At 47.5% G+C, this 25,411-nt stretch overlaps 1 protein-coding gene across 1 annotated transcript; it reads left to right on the forward strand.

The window, feature by feature from the left end:
- The first annotated feature begins 5,182 nt into the window (after positions 1 to 5,182).
- On the forward strand, positions 5,183 to 23,319 carry fam210aa (family with sequence similarity 210 member Aa). The gene is made up of 6 exons (XM_084313476.1): positions 5,183 to 5,293; positions 6,793 to 6,969; positions 8,602 to 8,704; positions 10,610 to 10,832; positions 14,810 to 14,924; positions 20,615 to 23,319. Exons 2-6 carry the CDS (start codon positions 6,832 to 6,834, stop codon positions 20,879 to 20,881), a joined length of 846 nt encoding a protein of 281 aa, XP_084169602.1. The 5' UTR covers positions 5,183 to 5,293; positions 6,793 to 6,831; the 3' UTR covers positions 20,882 to 23,319.
- The last annotated feature ends 2,092 nt before the right edge of the window (positions 23,320 to 25,411 follow it).

The following is a 25,411-nucleotide window of genomic DNA, read 5'->3' on the forward strand; positions in this document are numbered from 1 at the left end:
AAACCTCACAGTACCCCCCCCTCAACGGGAGCCGCCCGGCGACCAGGCCGACCCGGCTCGTCAGGATGGGCCCGATGAAAGTCGGTGATCAAGCCGGGATCCACGATGAGCTGCCGGGAGACCCAGCTACGCTCCTCAGGGCCGTAACCCTCCCAGTCCACTAGGTATTGGAATCCCCGGCCCCGCCGACGAACGCCCATCAACCGGCGGACCTGCCACTGGGGGTGACCATCCACTAGCACAGGAGGCGGTGGATCAGGAGCCGGAGGCATAAGGGGACTGAGGGAGACGGGCTTAACCCGGGAGACATGGAACACGGGGTGGATGTGCATGGATGCAGGAAGCTTCAGGCGCAGGGCCGCCGGACTGAGTACCTTCAGGACCTCGAAAGGTCCGACGAAACGGGGTTTGAGCCTCCTGGCCGAGGACCGTAGCGGGAGGTCCCTTGCGGAGAGCCACACCCTCTGCCCAGGGCGGTAAGTCGGCGCAGGAACCCGGCGCCGGTCGGCACCACGACAGGCGCGCTCAGACGTCTGGAGCAGCGGACCAATCATCACAGTACTTCAAGAAGCCCGTGGTGGGGAAAGAGCCAAACCTCTCAGCACCCGGCGACCCACACGGCCCCGGCCTGCCCGGACGGGACCCAAGGAAGCCGGCGATCAGGGGCACTGGAGAGGGGGACAAAGACAGAGGCCCGGAGAGGGGGACCGGAGACGTGGACAGAGGACCGGCGAGGGAGGCCGGAGACGGGGACTGGGACCCGACAGCGGAGGCCGGGCACAGGGACAGAGAACCGGCGAGGGAGGCCGGAGACGAGGACTGGGACCCGGTGAGGGGGCTGGACGGCACCCGAAGACACCGGGCACGACAGGAGGGGCTCCACCCCTTGATGGCACCGGAGGACCAGGCGATGTGGGGCTCGTGCAGCGCGAGCCAGGGCCTGCCCAGGACCACAGGGACAAGAGGAGAGCTGGTGACGAAAAACTGGAGCCTCTCAACGTGGTCACCAGCAACGGTGAGAAGGACTGGACAGGTGCGTTGAGTGACGTCAGCCAGGCGGCGATGATCCATTGCGAAGACCTCCAAGGGCCTCTCGAGGTCCTCAAGCGGAATGCCGGCCCGGGTGGCAAACCCAACGTCCATGAAACTCCCCTCAGCACCAGAGTCCATGAGTGCACCCACCGTCGCCCGCTGGTCCGCCCAGGCTAGGGTGACGTCCGCCAGACGGTTGGGTGGTGCACGGGTGGGTATGGACGAGAGGTCCGGAGGCGACTCACCAGCGGGCCTCCGGGGCGGGGGACAGGAAAGACGGCTCACCAGGATCTCCCGGGGTCTTGGCGAGCCTGGTCCTCTTGGCCGGGCACGGCAATTGGAGACACGGTGTCCATCCCGGCCACAGTAGAGGCAACGGCCGGAGAAGAGCCTGGACTCCCGCTCGGCCGGGCTAAGGCGGTTGCGTCCCAGCTGCATGGGTTCCTCCTTGGTCACGGCTCGGGAGGGAACAAAACCATCAGTCACGGAGGGGGTAGGACGGACAGCACTGTTGAGGCGGCCGCTGGGAAAGGGAGCCCCTGAGCGGCGGTCGACGGCACAGTCGTAAGGCCGGCGAGGCGGAAAGACCTGAGCCCTGGACTCCCTGAACACCCCCTCGGGGTCGTAGTACTCGGGGGGTACGTCTGGGGTAAAGAAAACCTCCTCGAGGTCGTGGTCCTCGGGGGGTACGTCTGGGGTACCGAAATCCTCCTCGAGGTCGTGGTCCTCGGGGGGTGCGTCTGGGGGTCCCCGTCGGGTTCTCTCACGTCTTCTCTCCTGGAGGCGTCCGTCGACGCGGATGGCGAGGCTGAACAGGTCCTCGAGGGAACCAGGTTCCTCCTGGGTCGCGAGCTGGTCCCTGACTGCGTCACAGAGCCCCCTCATGAAGGTTAGGCGAAGAGCAGGTTCGTTCCATCCACTCTCCACCGCCGCCAGTCGAAACTCCATGACATAGTCCGTCACCCTGCCGCTCCCCTGTCGGAAGGTCCCCAACCGGGCTCCAGGGTCCAGACCTCGGGCTGGATGGTGGAACACTCTGCGGAGCTCCGCCACGAAGTCTGGGTAGGTGAACAAAAAATCTGCCTCCATTGCCCAGGAGGAAGTGACCCACTGGGCAGCATGGCCTGAAAGTAGGTTGGTTCGTAATGTTATGGTTTGACACCGACCCCAAACGCTAACGACACAAGAGAGTAGGTTTCAGAGTTGCCAAATACAAGGGCTTGTTTATTTGATATATGAATAAGTGAAACAGGGAAAGCAGGTCAACAAGAACAGGTACAATGAACAAGGGGCAAAGTTCTGCTGCTCTGCAGCTTCTCCCGGAAGGGTAGTCTTGGGAAGCAGGAGCAGACCTCTGTACCGCTCTGCAGACTCTCACGGCGGACCTCTCAGATGTTGTGCAAGACCGAGAGAGGGAGAGAGGGAACGGGTCAGTGACAGAGCAGACTTGAAACGAGCTGGAGGACAGGGTGTTATATTCTTCGTGTTAAACAACACAGTGATGTGCAATATTCCAAAAACAGCCCAAGTGAAATATCTTCATGTAATCACACAGTGAGCAAAAATCCATACACCGTCCAAAAGTGAAATACTATCTTCGTGTAAACACACAGTGAGCAAAAATCCAAACACAGTCCAAATGTGAAACAATATCTTCGTGTAAATACACAGTGAGCAAAAATCCAAACACAGTCCAAATGTGAAATAATATCTTCGTGTAAATACACAGTGGGTGGTGGAAGATCCCAAAATATTATTCCATAAAGGATAGGGCAAAACGATAAAGGCTGGGTGAGTGACTGTCTGACAAAAAGGTGGTAGACTTCAGTGTAAAGGTACACACGAAAATCGGAAATAGGTCAAGACAGTCAATCTAGAAAAACTCACCCAGACGAGCTGCGTAAAAGGAACAGGAACAAAGTGGAGGCGAGCGCGCGCCACGGAGCAGGTATCCAAGCGAAGGCTTCTAGGAATTTCCTGGAGATTAGCACAGTGAAACAGAAGCAACGGGGAAAAACATCCAGCGACAAATCAAGACGAACCAACAACTTAGGGTGGGGAAAACGGGGTATAAATAATGAGGGATCGATTGATTGAAAGGCAGTGACAGCTGGGGAATGTGATTGAAAAGCGTGGGGAAGTGAGGGAACCAATCAGCGACGTCTCAGATGACGTCAGCGGGGAGAAACGTGTGAACGAGGGAATTGAAATACTTGACAGAAAAAATGAATGAAAACAAAGCGAGGGTGGTTAAAGGAACAGAACGAGTGAGAAGGCAAGGACAGAAACCTCACACTCTCTCCACCTTCAAAAAGAAAAAAGCAAGAGCACAACATATTTTTCTATTTACTATTATAATACAGTTAACCACTCTCTCCTGTAAGGGCCTTTCTTTTTCTTGTCTGTTTTATCCCTCTCTCCTCCACCCTTTCTCTTTATTCCACTGTCCATCTTGACATTAACGTTAATTGACTTTCGCTCTACTGTATCCAGTGGCGGCTCGCCACCGGGGGCGCTAGGGCGCCGACCCACCTGTTAAATGAGAGAAGAAGAAAAAAAAACTTTTTTGTTTTTTGTTTTATAGCCCTATAAATAATATAAACATGTTTAAAATGAATAATATTTACTCATTTTAAGCATGTTTGTGTTTCCAATGCACAATATAACTTAATTTTACAAAGATTAATAATAGTTTTCCTGAACAGGAAGTGACGATTCTGTCTGATATAGACCTTTTCATTACCGTAGCCGCAGGCATTTCTCCTCGCCGTATTTCTCTCTGGGCTAGGCGCAATTGCGCCTGGAGTGCGCATGCCCGCCGTGCACTGGTTCATCGCTGTATCCGTCGCAGCCACGCACTTTGCGTTGAATATGATGTATTATGATGGAACTCGGGCGCTGGTTTGAAACGACCTAGCAAGCAGCCGAGCGTCTAAAAGCTCTCTGATTGGCCGACGCGGTACTTTCCGTAACCGCAGTTTGCAACATGAGTTTATGCTGTTGTTGTGTTGTGTGATGCAGATATTTGTCTTGGAGCGTGATGGCAAGTTCTTTCAACGGTTAGGCTTAGGCACTCTTTCAAAGTTGGTTAAGGTTAGAGTTTGTCTTAGAGCATGGCGATAGAACATCAGGTAGTTTGCAGGCTGTTCGAGGCGGACATGGACAAAGGCACTCACAGTACTTGTTGGCTATTAACAAGCTATATTATGGATGCAGTGTGGAGGGACATGCATGGACAATGGATGGACATCAACACAGGCTGGATGGACAATGCCATGGAGTGGATATACTTTATCAACAAGCCCTTCTGCCAACAACAAGGTAGATTAGCGATCTCTCTCTCTCTCTCTCTCTCTCTCTCTCTTTTTTGTTTGTTTGTTTGTTTCTAACTTTTCTATTTATATATTGTGTTTCAAGTTGTGAATTAGACTATACTTTATTTGACTGGTTGTGTGTTGTTGTAGTAACAGCTGAGCGACTCGTTCATAAGAGCCGATTCATTGCCGTGAGCGTGAGTCGAATCGCTCACGTCTTGCCATGAGTCGGTTGCGTGGTACTGTATATGTTTGCAAAATGTTTTGGTATAGCGCCCCTAGTGGAGAGAGAACCAGCAGCCGCTACTGACTGTATCTCTCCCGAGTCCCACACTACCTGGCTCATTGCCTGGCTGTTATTCTGCATCTGAGTGCCGCCTGCCATTCCATTCGCCGCCTCCGCTGTCAATCAGTTGTATCGCCTGGTCCCGCCTCCACCAATCACAAGCGGCAGCACGGCTCCATTGTGTGTGTGTGTGATCCGCGTGAGGGAGAGAGAGTCAGATAGTTCTCCAACTCTGTGGCAGACAGTGAAATCCTGGTTGTTCCCCACCCACCTTATCTAACTATCGCGCCGCGCCGCCGCCACAACTAGAAACAATCGCCTGGCAAAAAAAAATAAAAAAAAAATATATATATATAACAAAAAAAAAAAAAAAAAAACTCCCGGTGCTCCCGATGGCCAGTCCGGGCCCCTCAAGCTGATCATCAGTCTGGTTCAGCCGTTTGCCCAAGACGCCAATCACGCCACTTGTCTGCCGAAAATCAAACGAAGAAGAAGAAGAAGAAGACTACACTTCCCACGAGGCAATGCGGCCACAGCGGTAGTGCGTAATATTTATGCGTCCCTACCGAATCTGCTGAATGACAGACGGGGCATGGCAGAATTCCCGAAATATAAACTCAACCCTTGACCGAAATACTAAAGCACTATGCTGTATTACCAGGTATTTGGCTGTGCCATTATGACCATAATGTTATATGTTTTATTCTGTGCATTATATAGCATTGGCTACGTGTGCTGTGTACATTTAGTTTAGTGTGCTGTTGTCATGCTGATGGTAAAGCTAGTTGAAGATAGACGTATTTTCAACTCATGGGGGAGCGCGGGGGGATCAAAATCAATTAATGTTGATGACAACCTTGACGTAATTGGTTGCCGATCGACTTGGGATTGGTCTCCGTGTTCAGGAGACTCTGGCCTATATAAAATATATTGGAACATGTCTCCAGCACCCCCACAGCCGTAGGCAGCTAGTACAACCACTGGGAGCATGTCTATGTTCCCCGGGTCCTACTGTACACTGTACATTGGAATACTGACAAAGCCATACTTGGTCATTTACTGTACAACTGGGTTAGGACGTTTGTAGGGGCCAGTTTCGAATTGCAGTGTCCCGTAGGTGTTCTTTGAGAGTGGTTTTGAAAGTGGGTAGTGATTCGCATTCCTTTACAGCTGTGGGTAGGGCGTTCCACATTGATGTGGCATAATTGCGAAACGTGTTTAGTCCCTTGTTTGAGCCGAATCTGGGTTTAACATGATTTGTGGAGCTCCCTCTGGTGTTGTGATCGTGGTATTCACTGACCTTTGGGAAGTATTTTGACATGTACATGGGTACCTTGGCCGTGTAGTGTATCTTATAGACCAGGCCCATTGCAAGTTGCTGCCACATTTGATCCCCCCTCGCTCTCTCATGAGCAGGGGTGCAGTGCTGGGCATACGCGGTCAAACGACGTTTGGGTTTCGGCCCGTATACTCCGGCACTTATCACCTAGACTTTGCATAATAATAGGATACCGACAACCAAATACAAGCCCTGTAGGTGGGGGGTTGCTTGATCTCCCGACTGGAAGGATGAGACAAGTTGTATCATCTGTTCTGTGCACAACCGAGGGAACATGTATGCACGTGGCGTTTGGCCTTGGCCCATATTACGACTGCACCACTGCTCATGAGCTCCTAAGCTTTTAATGTGTCTCTGTGTGACTCACTAGTCACTACTCACTGAACTGCTGTGCCTTGGGCCTATATAATCAAATCCCCTTTAAAGTTTTGTCAGAAAATGTACATTTAGTCAAATATCTCCACTTTTTCTTTTGAAAATGTTCAATACAAGACACTAATTTAAAACAAGATTTCAAACACAGATTGGTCTGAAATTGCCAGTGACATGTAATTTATCTTTGCCATTTTTCGGTACTATTGAAATCATAGCCTCTCTCCACGATGCTGGAACCACACCCTTTTGTAACAGACAGTTGTGTTTAGTGTTTCTAACGAATGTTTATATTGTGTGCCGTGCCATCATGTTCTGTCTAATACCAGCGAGGAGCAGGACACAGAGCCAGTAGAGAGTTAAATACTGTAGGCCTATATTATAGTTATTTTATATCAGATTCAAATACATCTTCTGTGACACATTGTATTGGGTGTTTGTTCTGCCAGTGAGCCAGTATCAGTAAGACGAGCAACAGAGCCAGAAGCATGTTGAGGCTGTTCCGCCACTCCTCCCAGCAGTACCAGGCCTCGGCCCTGCGGCCCCTGGTGGTTAGGGGCCCCTCCTCCACCTCCGACCCCCAATCAGTCTGCAACCCCCTCTGGCCCCCACAGCCTACCAGCGAGGTAATAAAAGGAAACATTAGGGCTATTCTGATCCACTCTCTGACTCATGTCGTCTGCTCCTCTCTGACTCCTCCATGTTGTCTGCTCCTCTCTGACTCCTCTCTGACTCCTCTCTGACTCCTCTCTGACTCCTCCATGCCGTCTGCTCCTCTCTGACTCCTCTCTGACTCCTCCATGTTGTCTGCTACTCTCTGACTCCTCCATGTTGTCTGCTCCTCTCTGACTCCTCTCTGACTCCTCCATGTTGTCTGCTACTCTCTGACTCCTCCATGCCGTCTGCTCCTCTCTGACTCCTCCATGTTGTCTGCTACTCTCTGACTCCTCCATGTTGTCTGCTCCTCTCTGACTCCTCCATGTTGTCTGCTCCTCTCTGACTCCTCTCTGACTCCTCTCTGACTCCTCTCTGACTCCTCCATGCCGTCTGCTCCTCTCTGACTCCTCCATGTTGTCTGCTACTCTCTGACTCCTCCATGTTGTCTGCTCCTCTCTGACTCCTCTCTGACTCCTCCATGTTGTCTGCTACTCTCTGACTCCTCCATGTTGTCTGCTCCTCTCTGACTCCTCTCTGACTCCTCCATGTTGTCTGCTACTCTCTGACTCCTCCATGCCGTCTGCTCCTCTCTGACTCCTCCATGTTGTCTGCTACTCTCTGACTCCTCCATGTTGTCTGCTCCTCTCTGACTCCTCCATGTTGTCTGCTCCTCTCTGACTCCTCCATCCTGTCTGCTCCTCTCTGACTCCTCCATCCTGTCTGCTCCTCTCTGACTCCTCTCTGACTCCTCTCTGACTCCTCCATCCTGTCTGCTCCTCTCTGACTCCTCTCTGACTCCTCTCTGACTCCTCCATGTTGTCTGCTCCTCTCTGACTCCTCTCTGACTCCTCCATCCTGTCTGCTCCTCTCTGACTCCTCCATCTTGTCTGCTCCTCTCTGACTCCTCCATGCCGTCTGCTCCTCTCTGACTCCTCCATGTTGTCTGCTCCTCTCTGACTCCTCCATCCTGTCTGACTCCTCTCTGACTCCTCCATCCTGTTGCTCCTCTCTGACTCCTCCATCCTGTCTGACTCCTCTCTGACTCCTCCATCCTGTTGCTCCTCTCTGACTCCTCCATGTTGCTCCTCTCTGACTCCTCTCTGACTCCTCTCTGACTCCTCCATGTTGCTCCTCTCTGACTCCTCTCTGACTCCTCCATGTTGCTCCTCTCTGACTCCTCTCTGACTCCTCTCTGACTCCTCTCTGACTCCTCCATGTTGCTCCTCTCTGACTCCTCTCTGACTCCTCCATGTTGCTCCTCTCTGACTCCTCTCTGACTCCTCTCTGACTCCTCCATGTTGCTCCTCTCTGACTCCTCTCTGACTCCTCTCTGACTCCTCCATGTTGCTCCTCTCTGACTCCTCCATGTTGCTCCTCTCTGACTCCTCTCTGACTCCTCTCTGACTCCTCTCTGACTCCTCTCTGACTCCTCCATGTTGCTCCTCTCTGACTCCTCTCTGACTCCTCTCTGACTCCTCCATGTTGCTCCTCTCTGACTCCTCCATGTTGCTCCTCTCTGACTCCTCCATGTTGCTCCTCTCTGACTCCTCCATGTTGCTCCTCTCTGACTCCTCTCTGACTCCTCCATGTTGCTCCTCTAGCCCAGTAGCCTGTTGCCCAGCCTGCCGTCTCCCCGCTGTTTCTCCACGTCTACACCAGGCTGGACCTCAGGAGGAGCCACAGCTCCACGCAAACCAACAACAGGTCATTCTGGTTTTGGTCACGTTCAGGTCATTCATGGTTTATTTGAACTCAGTCAGATACAAACAAATTAACATTAAAAAACAATCTCATTGTAGCACAATAATATTATACCGGAGCTTAGACAGGTTCATAATTATAGCCTTTAGTAGACCAACCAAAAGGTGAAGATTAAAATCCAGCAGTAACAATGTTTTGGCATGATGCGGGGGGGGGGGGGGGGGGGGGTTGTGTCAGGTAAACAGACCTACTGGTCTATCGGTGAGCATTCACTGGGACTTTCAGGAAAGGAAGGGGGCTTAGGGCCCTTTCTCACTCACTGCTCTGTGTCGAATCAGACCCGGCTCGCATCAGAAAAGGGTGTGTCTGTCTGAGTGAGAACGCTGTCCCCCGTCCCCGCCCCCCGCTGATTCGTCCCCGGGGGCGCTGAACCTGGACCGCTGAAATAGGTGGTCTCAGGTGCGCACTAGTGGGGGCGGTTAGGCCTGGCAATTTTGTTTGCCATTGCTATGTCTATACATTGTTCTAATGCATTTATTTCTATTAGACCAGTGGTGCCCAACCAGTCGGCCGTGGTCGACCAGTAGATCAATGACATGCAATATAATTGCCACAAGCGATGGGATAATGTTAGCTTCTGAACAGGCTAAGCTAACTAGCGTTAGCCATTGCTGTCTACTTTACTTTCTTGTTCGAATGCATTTATTTCTATTAGACCAGTGGTGCCCAACCAGTCGGCCGTGGTCGACCAGTAGATCAATGACATTCAATATAATCGATGCGAGCAATGTTACTAGTAAAAGGCTAAGCTAACTAGCATTAGCCGTTAGCTTAGCGTTATTGTTAACCCTGCAAAACGATCAAAAGCGGACTCTACAACAGAGTTCCATTCGTGAGAAAAGGGGGGTGGGTTATATTGACAAGGCTTGACAACAGAGGTTAAAATATAACTTCATATTTATTAGTTATTTGTTTCTTTATATCAGAATCCAGTCTCCAGTCTCCGTGTTATCACTTCCTGTGTTTACATTTCGAGCGTGACATCATCGACTACGGCAAGCTTACAAGCTCAAAACGCAAACCGTAAACAAAACCCAGAGCGCACCAAGACTGAAGACTAACAAACTAGAGGGGGGAGAGGGGGTGGGGGAGTTCGGCACGGAACTCGGAATGAGGACGGCACGGAGCTGATTCGACCCCGATGTTGAGTGAGAAAGCCCCCTTAGTCGCTAATCCTGCTTTCATGTGGTGTCAGATTTATGGGATGTATGAGTTTCCTACCTGGATGTAACCTGCAGTCTCTCTCATAGCATGTGTCCCAAGTCAGAAAAGTTGTGATGTAATCACCTTAACTGACTGCTGATTGGTTACACATTTTTCATTTCAGTAACAAAAAAAATAAAAACACATTGTTTGATAACTGTCCTGAAATATCAGTACAGAAGAGAAATAAGCAGTCAGAACTTGAGCTGGAAGAATAGTGACCTCTAGTAACAGCTGTGAAGAATAGGGGCCTCTTTGATGAACATTGTTACTCAGCTGAAAGAGTTGTTCCCTTCCTGCTGACTTGTCGTACAGAACTTGTAAGTCGCTTTGGATAAAAGCATCAGCTAAATTACAAAATGTAAATGTAGTAGCTAGCAGCTGTCGCGAATAGTGAGCTCTTTAGAAGCAGCTGTGACAAATAATGAGCTCTTTAGTAGTAACAGCTATGAATAATAGTGACCTCTTTAGTAACAGTTATGAAGAATAGTGGCCTCTTTAGTAGCAGCTGAAAAAAAGAGTGACCTCTTTAGTAGCAAGTATCTCTTTGGCTGTTCTGTGTATATAGGAAACATTTGGTTCTTTGTCTGAAGGCTTCTTTTCATTTGATGACTGAGCATGACACCATCTGTCTCATACCAATAGGCGATGGCCAGCCCCCTGGCTCAGCCCAACCCCCACCCCCTCCCGGCCCGGTCCAGGGAGGTTCTGATCCACCAGACCAAGAGATGGACCCACTCCAGGACAGCTCCATGGGCCTGGTACAGCGATTCAAACGCACCCTGAAACAGTACGGCAGAGTGGTGATACCAGTTCACCTGATCACATCAGCATTCTGGTGTGGTAGTTTCTACTACGCTGCCATGAAGTAAGTCACCCGGTAATTCAATAGTTTCCCCCCCTGTTTTCTGTTATTTTTAAGTTGGGTACCAAGTAACATATGTCCAGTAAAAGTGCTTGTTTATCCCCTAACGGCCTTTTGACCACACCACACCCCTCATACAAGCTGTTGAGTAGTAGTTAATGTTTTTAGTTCTATGAGAATAGTGCCACCATGAGGCAAGATGACTCAGAACTTCACAGGCTAAATTCGAAAACTGATGGTTTGGCCCGATGGTGGCGCTAGAGGGAAGGTCGTGGGATCACCAAAATCAATAGGATTCCTCCCCCTGGGGTCATGAATTTGCACAGCAAATTATAAAAGATTTGAGTGAAAGGTATTCGAGATACACAGATACACGAATTCTAAAATGTAAAGCTTGACCTGATGGTGGCGCTAGAGGAAAGGTCATGTCGTAACTGTCTGTCTCTCTGTGCTGCATGAGGACATTACTGTCTGTCTCTCTGTGCTGCACGAGGACATAACTGTCTGTCTCTCTGTGCTGCACGAGGACATAACTGTCTGTCTCTCTGTGCTGCATGAGGACATAAATGTCTGTCTCTGTGCTGCACGAGGACATAACTGTCTGTCTCTCTGTGCTGCATGAGGACATAACTGTCTGTCTCTCTGTGCTGCATGAGGACACTACTGTCTGTCTCTCTGTGCTGCATGAGGACACTACTGTCTGTCTCTGTGCTGCATGAGGACATAACTGTCTGTCTCTCTGTGCTGCATGAGGACATAACTGTCTGTCTCTCTGTGCTGCATGAGGACACTACTGTCCGTCTCTCTGTGCTGCATGAGGACACTACTGTCTGTCTCTCTGTGCTGCATGAGGACATACTGTCTGTCTCTCTGTGCTGCATGAGGACATTACTGTCTGTCTCTCTGTGCTGCATGAGGACACTACTGTCTCTCTGTGCTGCATGAGGACATACCTGTCTGTCTCTCTGTGCTGCATGAGGACATGTCTGTCTGTCTCTCTGTGCTGCATGAGGACATAACTGTCTGTCTCTATGTGCTGCATGAGGACACTACTGTCTGTCTCTCTGTGCTGCATGAGGACACTACTGTCTGTCTCTCTGTGCTGCATGAGGACACTACTGTCTATCTGTCTGTCTCTCTGTGCTGCATGAGGACATGTATGTCTGTCTCTCTGTGCTGCATGAGGACATAACTGTCTATCTGTCTCTCTGTGCTGCATGAGGACATAACTGTCTGTCTCTCTCTCTGTGCTGCATGAGGACACTACTGTCTGTCTCTCTCTGTGCTGCTCTCTCTCTGTGCTGCATGAGGACATAACTGTCTGTCTGTCTGTCTCTCTGTGCTGCATGAGGACACTACTGTCTGTCTCTCTGTGCTGCATGAGGACATAACTGTCTGTCTCTCTCTGTGCTGCATGAGGACATAACTGTCTGTCTCTCTGTGCTGCATGAGGACATAACTGTCTCTCGGTCTGTGCTGCATGAGGACATAACTGTCTGTCTCTCTGTGCTGCATGAGGACATAACTGTCTGTCTCTCTCCCTGTGTTGCATGAGGACATACTGTCTGTCTTTCTGTCTGTCTCTCTGTGCTGCATGAGGACATAACTGTCTGTCTCTCTGTGCTGCATGAGGACATAACTGTCTGTCTCTCTCTCTGTGCTGCATGAGGACACTACTTTCTGTCTGTCTCTCTGTGCTGCATGAGGACACTACTGTCTGTCTCTCTGTGCTGCATGAGGACATAACTGTCTCTCTCTCTGTGCTGCATGAGGACATAACTGTCTGTCTCTCTGTGCTGCATGAGGACATAACTGTCTGTCTGCCTCTCTGTGCTACATGAGGACACTACTGTCTCTCTCTGTGCTGCATGAGGACATTACTGTCTCTCTCTCTGTGCTGCATGAGGACATAACTGTCTGTCTCTCTGTGCTGCATGAGGACATAACTGTCTGTCTGTCTCTCTGTCTCTGTGCTGCATGAGGACATTACTGTCTCTCTCTCTGTGCTGCATGAGGACATTACTGTCTCTCTCTCTGTGCTGCATGAGGACATAACTGTCTGTCTCTCTGTGCTGCATGAGGACATAACTGTCTGTCTGTCTCTCTGTGCTGCATGAGGACATAACTGTCTGTCTCTCTGTGCTGCATGAGGACACTACTGTCTGTCTCTGTGCTGCATGAGGACATACTGTCTGTCTCTCTGTGCTGCATGAGGACATAACTGTCTGTCTCTCTGTGCTGCATGAGGACATAACTGTCTGTCTCTCTGTGCTGCATGAGGACATTACTGTCTGTCTCTCTGTGCTGCATGAGCACATTACTGTCTCTCTCTCTGTGCTGCATGAGGACATACTGTCTGTCTCTCTGTGCTGCATGAGGACACTACTGTCTGTCTCTCTGTGCTGCATGAGGACATAACTGTCTGTCTCTCTGTGCTGCATGAGCACATTACTGTCTCTCTCTCTGTGCTGCATGAGGACATACTGTCTGTCTCTCTGTGCTGCATGAGGACACTACTGTCTGTCTCTCTGTGCTGCATGAGGACATAACTGTCTGTCTCTCTCTCTGTGCTGCATGAGGACACTACTGTCTGTCTCTCTCTGTGCTGCTCTCTCTCTGTGCTGCATGAGGACATAACTGTCTGTCTGTCTGTCTCTCTGTGCTGCATGAGGACACTACTGTCTGTCTCTCTGTGCTGCATGAGGACATAACTGTCTGTCTCTCTCTGTGCTGCATGAGGACATAACTGTCTGTCTCTCTGTGCTGCATGAGGACATAACTGTCTCTCGGTCTGTGCTGCATGAGGACATAACTGTCTGTCTCTCTGTGCTGCATGAGGACATAACTGTCTGTCTCTCTCCCTGTGTTGCATGAGGACATACTGTCTGTCTTTCTGTCTGTCTCTCTGTGCTGCATGAGGACATAACTGTCTGTCTCTCTGTGCTGCATGAGGACATAACTGTCTGTCTCTCTCTCTGTGCTGCATGAGGACACTACTTTCTGTCTGTCTCTCTGTGCTGCATGAGGACACTACTGTCTGTCTCTCTGTGCTGCATGAGGACATAACTGTCTCTCTCTCTGTGCTGCATGAGGACATAACTGTCTGTCTCTCTGTGCTGCATGAGGACATAACTGTCTGTCTGCCTCTCTGTGCTGCATGAGGACACTACTGTCTCTCTCTGTGCTGCATGAGGACATTACTGTCTCTCTCTCTGTGCTGCATGAGGACATAACTGTCTGTCTCTCTGTGCTGCATGAGGACATAACTGTCTGTCTGTCTCTCTGTCTCTGTGCTGCATGAGGACATTACTGTCTCTCTCTCTGTGCTGCATGAGGACATTACTGTCTCTCTCTCTGTGCTGCATGAGGACATAACTGTCTGTCTCTCTGTGCTGCATGAGGACATAACTGTCTGTCTGTCTCTCTGTGCTGCATGAGGACATAACTGTCTGTCTCTCTGTGCTGCATGAGGACACTACTGTCTGTCTCTGTGCTGCATGAGGACATACTGTCTGTCTCTCTGTGCTGCATGAGGACATAACTGTCTGTCTCTCTGTGCTGCATGAGGACATAACTGTCTGTCTCTCTGTGCTGCATGAGGACATTACTGTCTGTCTCTCTGTGCTGCATGAGCACATTACTGTCTCTCTCTCTGTGCTGCATGAGGACATACTGTCTGTCTCTCTGTGCTGCATGAGGACACTACTGTCTGTCTCTCTGTGCTGCATGAGGACATAACTGTCTGTCTCTCTGTGCTGCATGAGCACATTACTGTCTGTCTCTCTGTGCTGCATGAGCACATTACTGTCTCTCTCTCTGTGCTGCATGAGGACACTACTGTCTGTCTGTCTGTGCTGCATGAGGACATAACTGTCTTCATTACATGTACTTTCAATCAATGACACCCTCTGGTTACAGAACTTGGCTGTTAAAATGGATTGTAACCCTGTCCTCACTCGTGATGATGTGTCTTCTTGCAGAGGTGTAAACGTGGTTCCCGTTCTGGAGTACATTCCTGGTTTTCCCGAGAGGCTCATCAAACTTTTGGAGAATTCTCAGAGTGGCTATGCGCTAACTTCCTATGCTCTGTACAAGGTAACTTAAATAGATAAATTCACATTCTGTGTATATGTATATCTTTCTCCTTAGGTGTTCTAACAGAGACAGTGTATATTCTGTACTCAGTGTTGGGGAGTATTTTCACTACATTTAAACCGTCAATTTAAAAACGTAATTAAACCACAGAGACACATTTCGCAGTAGCTTGCTGGTATTTCAACTAAATTCAAATTTGCATAGATATTGTAGTTGTTAAAGCTGCTATTATGTAACACTGAGCCACTAAATGTCGCACTAGAGCACCAGCATGTCATTTATTCAATCCGGTGCATTCCACATGGGGAAATGGGAAGTACTTACTCAACATGTAAACAACAACATTCAGTTTTGACCCGCAAAAGATTTTTAAATGATAAATTCATGAATCAATATTTTTTGGGGGGAAAAGCAATACTTTTATTCCGCAAATTTCTAAAAGATCTGTGGATGTGTTCTTTTTTTAAAATGATTACTCTACATAAAATCTTTTATCTATAGCACCTTTAATCCTTTCACTGCCACACGACAGAAGGTTAACCCTTTACCATCACACAACCGACGGTCGCCGTAAAGGGTTAACCTTCTGTCGTGTGGCAGTGAAAGGGTTAACCGTTTCCGTAGTATGGCAGTGAAAGGGTTAATTACTTTGTTGCTATTCTGAGGTGTACAGTTGTTAACTACTGGAACTACACGCATTTTCTGCCTATAAAAGGAAGGAACAAGAGGTTTGAGAGACTTCTCATGTCATAGAAATAAGAGATTCTCTTCCGACAGGCCCGTAGTTCAGACCATCGACACGCTGACAGGCCTGTAGTTCAGACCATCGACAAGCTGACAGGCCCGTAGTTCAGACCATCGACAAGCTGACAGGCCCGTAGTTCAGACCATCGACAAGCTGACAGGCCTGTAGTTCAGACCATCGACAAGCTGACAGGCCTGTAGTTCAGACCATCGACACGCTGACAGGCCCGTAGTTCAGACCATCGACACGCTGACAGGCCTGTAGTTCAGACCATCGACACGCTGACAGGCCCGTAGTTCAGACCATCGACACGCTGACAGGCCCGTAGTTCAGACCATCGACACGCTGACAGGCCCGTAGTTCAGACCATCGACAAGCTGACAGGCCCGTAGTTCAGACCATCGACACGCTGACAGGCCTGTAGTTCAGACCATCGACAAGCTGACAGGCCCGTAGTTCAGACCATCGACAAGCTGACAGGCCCGTAGTTCAGACCATCGACAAGCTGACAGGCCTGTAGTTCAGACCATCGACAAGCTGACAGGCCTGTAGTTCAGACCATCGACAAGCTGACAGGCCCGTAGTTCAGACCATCGACACGCTGACAGGCCCGTAGTTCAGACCATCGACACGCTGACAGGCCCGTAGTTCAGACCATCGACACGCTGACAGGCCCGTAGTTCAGACCATCGACAAGCTGACAGGCCTGTAGTTCAGACCATCGACAAGCTGACAGGCCCGTAGTTCAGACCATCGACAAGCTGACAGGCCCGTAGTTCAGACCATCGACACGCTGACAGGCCCGTAGTTCAGACCATCGACACGCTGACAGGCCTGTAGTTCAGACCATCGACAAGCTGACAGGCCCGTAGTTCAGACCATCGACAAGCTGACAGGCCCGTAGTTCAGACCATCGACAAGCTGACAGGCCTGTAGTTCAGACCATCGACAAGCTGACAGGCCTGTAGTTCAGACCATCGACAAGCTGACAGGCCCGTAGTTCAGACCATCGACAAGCTGACAGGCCCGTAGTTCAGACCATCGACAAGCTGACAGGCCTGTAGTTCAGACCATCGACACGCTGACAGGCCCGTAGTTCAGACCATCGACAAGCTGACAGGCCCGTAGTTCAGACCATCGACACGCTGACAGGCCCGTAGTTCAGACCATCGACAAGCTGACAGGCCCGTAGTTCAGACCATCGACACGCTGACAGGCCCGTAGTTCAGACCATCGACAAGCTGACAGGCCCGTAGTTCAGACCATCGACACGCTGACAGGCCTGTAGTTCAGACCATCGACAAGCTGACAGGCCCGTAGTTCAGACCATCGACAAGCTGACAGGCCCGTAGTTCAGACCATCGACACGCTGACAGGCCCGTAGTTCAGACCATCGACACGCTGACAGGCCTGTAGTTCAGACCATCGACAAGCTGACAGGCCCGTAGTTCAGACCATCGACAAGCTGACAGGCCCGTAGTTCAGACCATCGACACGCTGACAGGCCCGTAGTTCAGACCATCGACACGCTGACAGGCCTGTAGTTCAGACCATCGACAAGCTGACAGGCCTGTAGTTCAGACCATCGACAAGCTGACAGGCCCGTAGTTCAGACCATCGACAAGCTGACAGGCCCGTAGTTCAGACCATCGACACGCTGACAGGCCCGTAGTTCAGACCATCGACAAGCTGACAGGCCCGTAGTTCAGACCATCGACAAGCTGACAGGCCCGTAGTTCAGACCATCGACAAGCTGACAGGCCCGTAGTTCAGACCATCGACAAGCTGACAGGCCTGTAGTTCAGACCATCGACAAGCTGACAGGCCTGTAGTTCAGACCATCGACAAGCTGACAGGCCCGTAGTTCAGACCATCGACAAGCTGACAGGCCCGTAGTTCAGACCATCGACAAGCTGACAGGCCTGTAGTTCAGACCATCGACACGCTGACAGGCCCGTAGTTCAGACCATCGACAAGCTGACAGGCCCGTAGTTCAGACCATCGACACGCTGACAGGCCCGTAGTTCAGACCATCGACAAGCTGACAGGCCCGTAGTTCAGACCATCGACACGCTGACAGGCCCGTAGTTCAGACCATCGACAAGCTGACAGGCCCGTAGTTCAGACCATCGACACGCTGACAGGCCTGTAGTTCAGACCATCGACAAGCTGACAGGCCCGTAGTTCAGACCATCGACAAGCTGACAGGCCCGTAGTTCAGACCATCGACACGCTGACAGGCCCGTAGTTCAGACCATCGACACGCTGACAGGCCTGTAGTTCAGACCATCGACAAGCTGACAGGCCCGTAGTTCAGACCATCGACAAGCTGACAGGCCCGTAGTTCAGACCATCGACACGCTGACAGGCCCGTAGTTCAGACCATCGACACGCTGACAGGCCTGTAGTTCAGACCATCGACAAGCTGACAGGCCTGTAGTTCAGACCATCGACAAGCTGACAGGCCCGTAGTTCAGACCATCGACAAGCTGACAGGCCCGTAGTTCAGACCATCGACAAGCTGACAGGCCCGTAGTTCAGACCATCGACAAGCTGACAGGCCCGTAGTTCAGACCATCGACAAGCTGACAGGCCCGTAGTTCAGACCATCGACAAGCTGACAGGCCTGTAGTTCAGACCATCGACACGCTGACAGGCCTGTAGTTCAGACCATCGACACGCTGACAGGCCCGTAGTTCAGACCATCGACAAGCTGACAGGCCCGTAGTTCAGACCATCGACACGCTGACAGGCCCGTAGTTCAGACCATCGACAAGCTGACAGGCCCGTAGTTCAGACCATCGACAAGCTGACAGGCCCGTAGTTCAGACCATCGACACGCTGACAGGCCTGTAGTTCAGACCATCGACACGCTGACAGGCCCGTAGTTCAGACCATCGACAAGCTGACAGGCCCGTAGTTCAGACCATCGTTATGATTAGGTTGGCAAATGGTCTAAAAAGATGCAAGTTCAACATTTTGTCTTAACTGTTAATATAGTGCAAGCTACCGTTAACGTTCTGAGAAGACCCCAAACAGGGTTATTAGTTTCAGGGGGCGTGTCTTGGATGGGGATGTGGTGGGGATTGATGTGTGGGGTGTTTGGGGACTGGCTGTTCCGGGGGGGTTTACATGCCTTCGAGCAACACTGTACTTATTGTAGGGCTGGGCGATATATCGAGTATACTCGATGTATCGCGGCTTATTCTACATGAGATGTAGTAAATTACTATATCGTGAACATCGAGTATATGTTGTCACGTTGCGGCTGAGATGAGACTTGCTTTAGCGCAGAGCTTTCCTCTCATTTCATTATAGACGCAGACCAGCGCGGACCTTAAATTACATGCAATTGTAATTTCATTACACAGACCAGCACAGACCTTTAATGACATGCAATTTAATTGACGCAATAACGTTAGCTGCTAACTAAGTTATCCCACATAACTAGGCTAAGCTAACTAGCGTTAGCTGCTAACTCTGGAAACACTCAAAACGGACTCCACGACACTAGTTCCATTCATGAGGAAAGGGGGTGGGGTAATATTGATGAGGCTTGACAACAGAAGTTCAAACATAACTTCATATTTATTGGTTATTCGTTTCTTTATATCGGGCATCCAGTTCGCATCACCTTGTGTCGCACGTTCTCGCTCTCTCTACATTCAATGATTTAAAGTAGCCAAACGTTAGAGTATAAATACTAACTGGATAGTTGATGATATAAACATTTAATTTCATTATCTGAAATATTCTAAAATCATTAAGTCTGCTATAAGCCATTATCCCTTTGTGTGTGATTATTATTTTCTCACAGTGTGTATGTGTATATATATATATATATATATATATATGTGTGTGTGTGTGTGTGTGTTTGGCTAAAGTGGATAGAAAACACAGTACTGTGCAAAAGTCTTAGGCACCCAAGAGTTTTTATATAGTCTTAGATGTAAATAAAAAAAAAAATTTTAGTGTGTCAGTAGACTACTCTTAGTACATTTTCATTAAATTATTTTTTAAAGCATCTTCATGGTTTAATAATGCAAACATATGTTGCAGGGACTTGTTATAATCATCATATTGGCGTGACTGTATGCATCAAAGGGTTAAATCAAGCATTTGTAAGTGCTTTAGAGGAAATGTCAAAATATCGCGATATATATCGTGTATTGTGATATGGCCAAAAAATATCGCGATATAATTTAGAGGCCATATCGCCCAGCCCTAACTTATTGTACTTATTTTATGCCTATTCTTATGTCTGCACGTTCTACATTGCACTACTTTTATTGTCTTTTATACCTATTCTCATGTCTGCATTTTATACATTGATTTCATTCTGTCGACTGTATGCTGATTTTATGCCTATGTTCATTTTATGCTATTTGCTGTGGGGCACGTTGGGCTGCGGTCCATGTGTGAAAGGTGCTATAGATAGTTATTAATACAATTATTATTATTATATTGTAAAAATGTATGCATTGAAATGACATTGAAAATGAGGGTGGCTTCAATTGTCCTTTTCGAGAATAAATAAAGGTTTGAATGAATGTGTCTGACTGGCAGACAGCTATTACACTGACAAGCGTATACTTTACAATAAACTCCGTTTGAGTGGTATATTATGCTATCATGTGACTGTATTATACTTTGTTATAATTTGCTATCACAATTTATTATGTTTATTTTGTACGTCCAGTAATTCGCTTGTAAAACTTTATATGTGGGCAATAATTCTGATCATATTTACCAATAGGCTTTGGGCTTTAATAAGTTCTATATTTAAAGACTCCTCTGCTTGATTGAATTAATTAGCAAATGGACAATAATATAATAATACAATAATATAGTGTGTATAATATAATATAATGCAATATACAGATTGGTGTATTAAATGGCACTCTCTGGCCCACCGACGTCACATGGTTCTGTTTTCAACCCCCAGATTGCCACTCCAGCCAGGTACGCTGTCACTCTGGGCGGGACGTCGCTGTCTGTCAAATACCTCCGTCGTCACGGTTACATATCCACGCCGCCTCTCGTCAAAGAGTACCTGCAGGACAAGATGGAGGAGACGAGGGAGCGGATCACGGAGAGGATGGAGGAGACGAAGGAGAGGCTGACGGAGCGGATGGAGGAGACAAAGGACAAGCTCGCCGAGCGTCTGCAGGAGACCAAAGACAAAGTCGCCTTCCGGAAGAAGAACGAGTAGACGCGTGGATCCGGTGGAAACCGGATTTATAGATGAAAACCTGTATCTGCTACAATAGTGACGCTGAGGAAAACTGCAACGTTTGTCTTGTGCCGCCTAAAAGAAAAAGTATTTAGTATATTATTAGCTTATTATATACTAATTCATGTGCCACCTACTTTAGTTTATACAGTTTGCTAGGACTTAAGGATTTTATTTATTTATTTTCACTACATGTTCACACAATGTTATTCCTGTGTCCCAGGACAGTTCAGTCGGTATTTGTGAACATGTACCGCTCTCTGCTAAAGCTAGAAACTGGAGCGAGAGAGACATTTCCAGGAATGGGAATTCAGATGAGAGGGTTTTGGTCCTTGAAGCAGGACTGTGATTTCTACTGTGATTTTACATCTAATCACAGTACAAATTATAAATAAATAAATAAAGCCCAGGTGTCACTGCGGCCGTGGTCTCGACCGGTCTTGAAATTAAACTTAAGCGTCGAGACCAAGTAAAAATGCAATCAATCAATTCCAAGACGAGATGGAGACCTTCAGATGGAGACCTTCAGAAAAAGGAACATTGAGGTTTTACCCTCATTTGCAATGCAGTCGAGATTACAAATACAAACAGTTTAGAATATATATATAAAAGGGATAAGATAAGTTTGCATAAATAGGACAAAACACAGGTGAAAAGAAGAAAACTAAGAAAAAGAGATCAAATTAAAAACAGTTACACACTGAGGTAGGGAGGTTTGTGACCATGTTCTTAAATTGTCCGTAGGATAGTGGGGTACTGCTTTTTAGAGTGATTTGAAGATCATTCCAAGAGGAATATGCAGTTACTACACACTGAGGCTCGTTCCAAGACATTTTGTCCGTCTGAATCATAGGAAGAACCATAGAGGTGGCATAGACCATGAGAGACGTGTCTAAAAGGTAGACTTCCAAGTACAGTTGATGTACAGTTGAATACAGTTACTGCGCCTTCTGAGTTTGTGAACAGTTTAGTTTATATAGTCTGTTTTTTATGTTTTGATGGAGGAATGCAGACATAGACTCTGTTTTGGCCTCGTGTTAGTTGATATCTGGTTGATATCAGATTGACTGACTGCATTCGTTTTCCTCTCCACCCCCACTGAGTGTTACAGGATAGTCTTAATGAATGAATCTGTGTTACTAATAATACTAATTACTTAGTATTGGTACTATGTAAGGGATAATGTATAGCTACAAGGTCATTGGCGCAAAATAATTGACCGACACGGAGTTTAGAACACTGAGGCGCCTCGCCGAGGTGTTTTAAACGTAGTGAAGGTCAATTATTTTGCGACAATGACCGAGTATAGGCTATACATTATCCCGCTTATTACATGGCTAACTTACTAACAATATACCTAATTCATTTTACACCATCGACGAGACGAGATCAAATGCAGACGCAGTTCTGTTCTGTCGCTCCGCGCTGTCATCGCCGGCAGCCGGCAGGTCTGTGGTCTGATTGCACTGATGACTGAGTGCAGCTGTGCATATGCTGAACAGCTCTCATGACTGCACTGATGCAGTGTGTGTCAGTGGGCTTGATTGCTACAGCTGTGCACAGCGGTCATTATTGCTCGGCAGAGGTCCGTTATCGAGTAATAACGGACCTCTGACGAGCGCTATTGACCAATCACAATCAAGCATTTTGGCGAATGTTAAAACGCCATGTAATAATTACTAATAATAACTAGTTACTAATAATAACTCCATATTGTAGGTTGAAGCGACAATGCAATTATTTTATTAATCAATCACATTCTGGAGCATGTATGGTATGGTTTATTCTTAATCCCAGAGGGGAAACATGGTTTGCCACCAGAGCGAGTACAAATACACAAACAAGAAACAATAACATACAGTACGAGTTACATAACACAGTAGCAAGAAAAGAGAAGAAAGCCTCACAATACAGAGCTAGTGGTGTTCATTAAAGAACAGCAGCAGGAACAAAGGACCTCAGTCGCTCAGTAGAGCATCGAGGCATCAAATACATTGTACAGAGGATGGCATTCAAAAGAAAGAATAGAGTTCCGTTTAGTCCTTGTTCATGTACAGAACAAATTGAGACCATCGGCTCTTAAACACACCCCTCACTGCTGCTCTAGCCTCAAATGGTCTGGTGTGACCAGCTTGGTCAGCCTTCAGTTCTCACGTATACCAGATGTGGGGTATTTTATTTTGCAACAATGGGAAAACAAAGAAGCAGCTACCTTGACCAGCGAGAAACAAAACAACAAAAGCACAGATATGACAGGCCTGCCGGTGGCACGATTGCACATTATCGCTTTAAGTGAATGTGTGAAAGCATGGATGTATGGTGCTATTGTGATAATGTTACATGTTAAGTGTAAATGCATTATCTGTATGTTACTATCATGATACAGGGATTATTGATCTCCGTCACTGATGTGGTTTGATTGATGTGGTTTGATTGACATGAAAGGCTAGCATACGAAAAACCCTATGTCATTAATCATTTGTTTAAATGCAGAAGTGTACAGCCTCTGTTGTTTGCAGCAACAATAAACATATGTAATACTCCCACTTTGGACAATACCTTATTATATTTAATATGTCATTTTATTTTATTTATTATATTTAAACGTACCATTGCAGTGCCCGTTCGGAACGGGCAGATTGCTTGATCGATTGCATTCTAGAAAACTGAATAAACAGAACCTACCCTGGTAAATAAAGGTTAAAAACAGAACTTACCCTGGTAAATAAATGTTAAAAACAACTTACACTGGTAAATAAATGTTAAAAGACAGAACCTACGTTGGTAAATAAAGGTTATAAACAGAACCTACCATAGTAAATACATTTTAAAAACAGAACCTACCCTGGTAAATAAAGGTTATGAACATAACCTACCCTGAGTAAATAAAGGTTATAAACAGAAACTACCCTGGTAAATAAAGGTTAAAAACTGAACCTACCCTGAGTAAATAAAGGTTATAAACAGAATTAACCTGAGTAAATAAAGGTTAAAAACAAACTACCCTGGTAAATAAAGGTTAAAAACAAACTACCCTGAGTAAATAAAGTTTATAAACAGAAACTACCCTGGTAAAGAAAGGTTAAAAACTGAACCTACCCTGAGTAAATAAAGGTTATAAACAGAATTAACCTGAGTAAATAAAGGTTAAAAACAGAACCAAATGAAGGTTAAAAACAGAACCTACCATGGTAAATAAAGGTTGTAAACAGAACCGAACCTGGTAAATAAAGGTTAAAAAGGGAACCTACCCTGGTAAATAGTACATGTTAAAGGACAATGACAAAAATGAAAATGTTTTGGCCAAAAAATTGCCAATTTCATCAAGAACTTTGAACCGTTCAGTTGTCTGAGTTCTGTTTTCATATTTTGTCACATTTGTAATGGTTCCACTTTGGCCTACATGCAGCAGCTGACCTCATACTGTCTGTCAGGCATGGTATATAGAAGCTCATGTTGTTGTAGGTCCAGTAAATTACACTAGGTGTCTCAGTACTACCACAATAAGAATCAGCAAGGTCTGATATACAGCCTGACATCATCACCACCACCACATTGCATATGATATCACTGTATCTATAATGTGTAATACTGTAATACATACTGTAATATATACTATAGTACATACTGTAATAGATACTATAATGCATACTGTAATACATACTATAATGCATACTGTAATACATACTATAATACTGTAATACATACTATAATACATACATACTGTAATACATACTATAATGCATACTGTAATACATACTGTAATACATACTATAGTACATAGTCTGTCTGGGAGTGTTGCATTTATTTAAAAAAATGTTGACCTTATGGTGTTCTTGTTTTGTTCTTGACTTATTGTTTTTTTTTTTTTTTTTTGATCTTTTTCCTCCGATTTTCTCCCATCCCAATGTTAGTCGTATGCCAATTCCCAATCCCTTCCTGGTCGCTGCGCACTTACCCCCCACAGTCAGATCATCTGGGAGAGTGGAGGCTATCACGTGCTTCCTCCGACACACGTCCAGCCAATCAACCGCTTCTTTTCACCTGGCAGCGCGGATCCTCCCTGAGAGGGCGTAGCGTGTGGAAGGCCCACTCAGGTCCTATCCGCGCTTAGCAGGCGCCGCGACCGAACTGTAGGAGTCGCTGTTTACAACGACCCGGACCCACCCCCCAGCTTCTCCCACCCTCTAATACAGCCAATTGTATTAGTGTGAACGGCCAGCCAAGCTGGTGACAACCCCGGAGCTGTGAGCTGGATTCGAACAGGTGAATCCAGCTCACAGCTTCGGGGTTGGTGACGAACGCAATCTCCGCTACGCCACCTAACCGCTCTTGTTCTTGACTTATTGTGATGTTTCTTCTTGACTTGTTTAAAGAAGACGTGTACGGCCCATGGGGACATTAACGTGTGTTGTCGGGCCTTACAAATACATTTGATTTTATTTGATTTGATGATACATACTGTAATACATACTGTAGTACATAATGTAGTACACTGTAGTATATACT

The sequence above is a fragment of the Notolepis coatsorum genome (assembly GCF_963971535.1).
Source record: "Notolepis coatsorum genome assembly, chromosome: 4".
NCBI lineage: Eukaryota > Metazoa > Chordata > Actinopteri > Aulopiformes > Paralepididae > Notolepis > Notolepis coatsorum.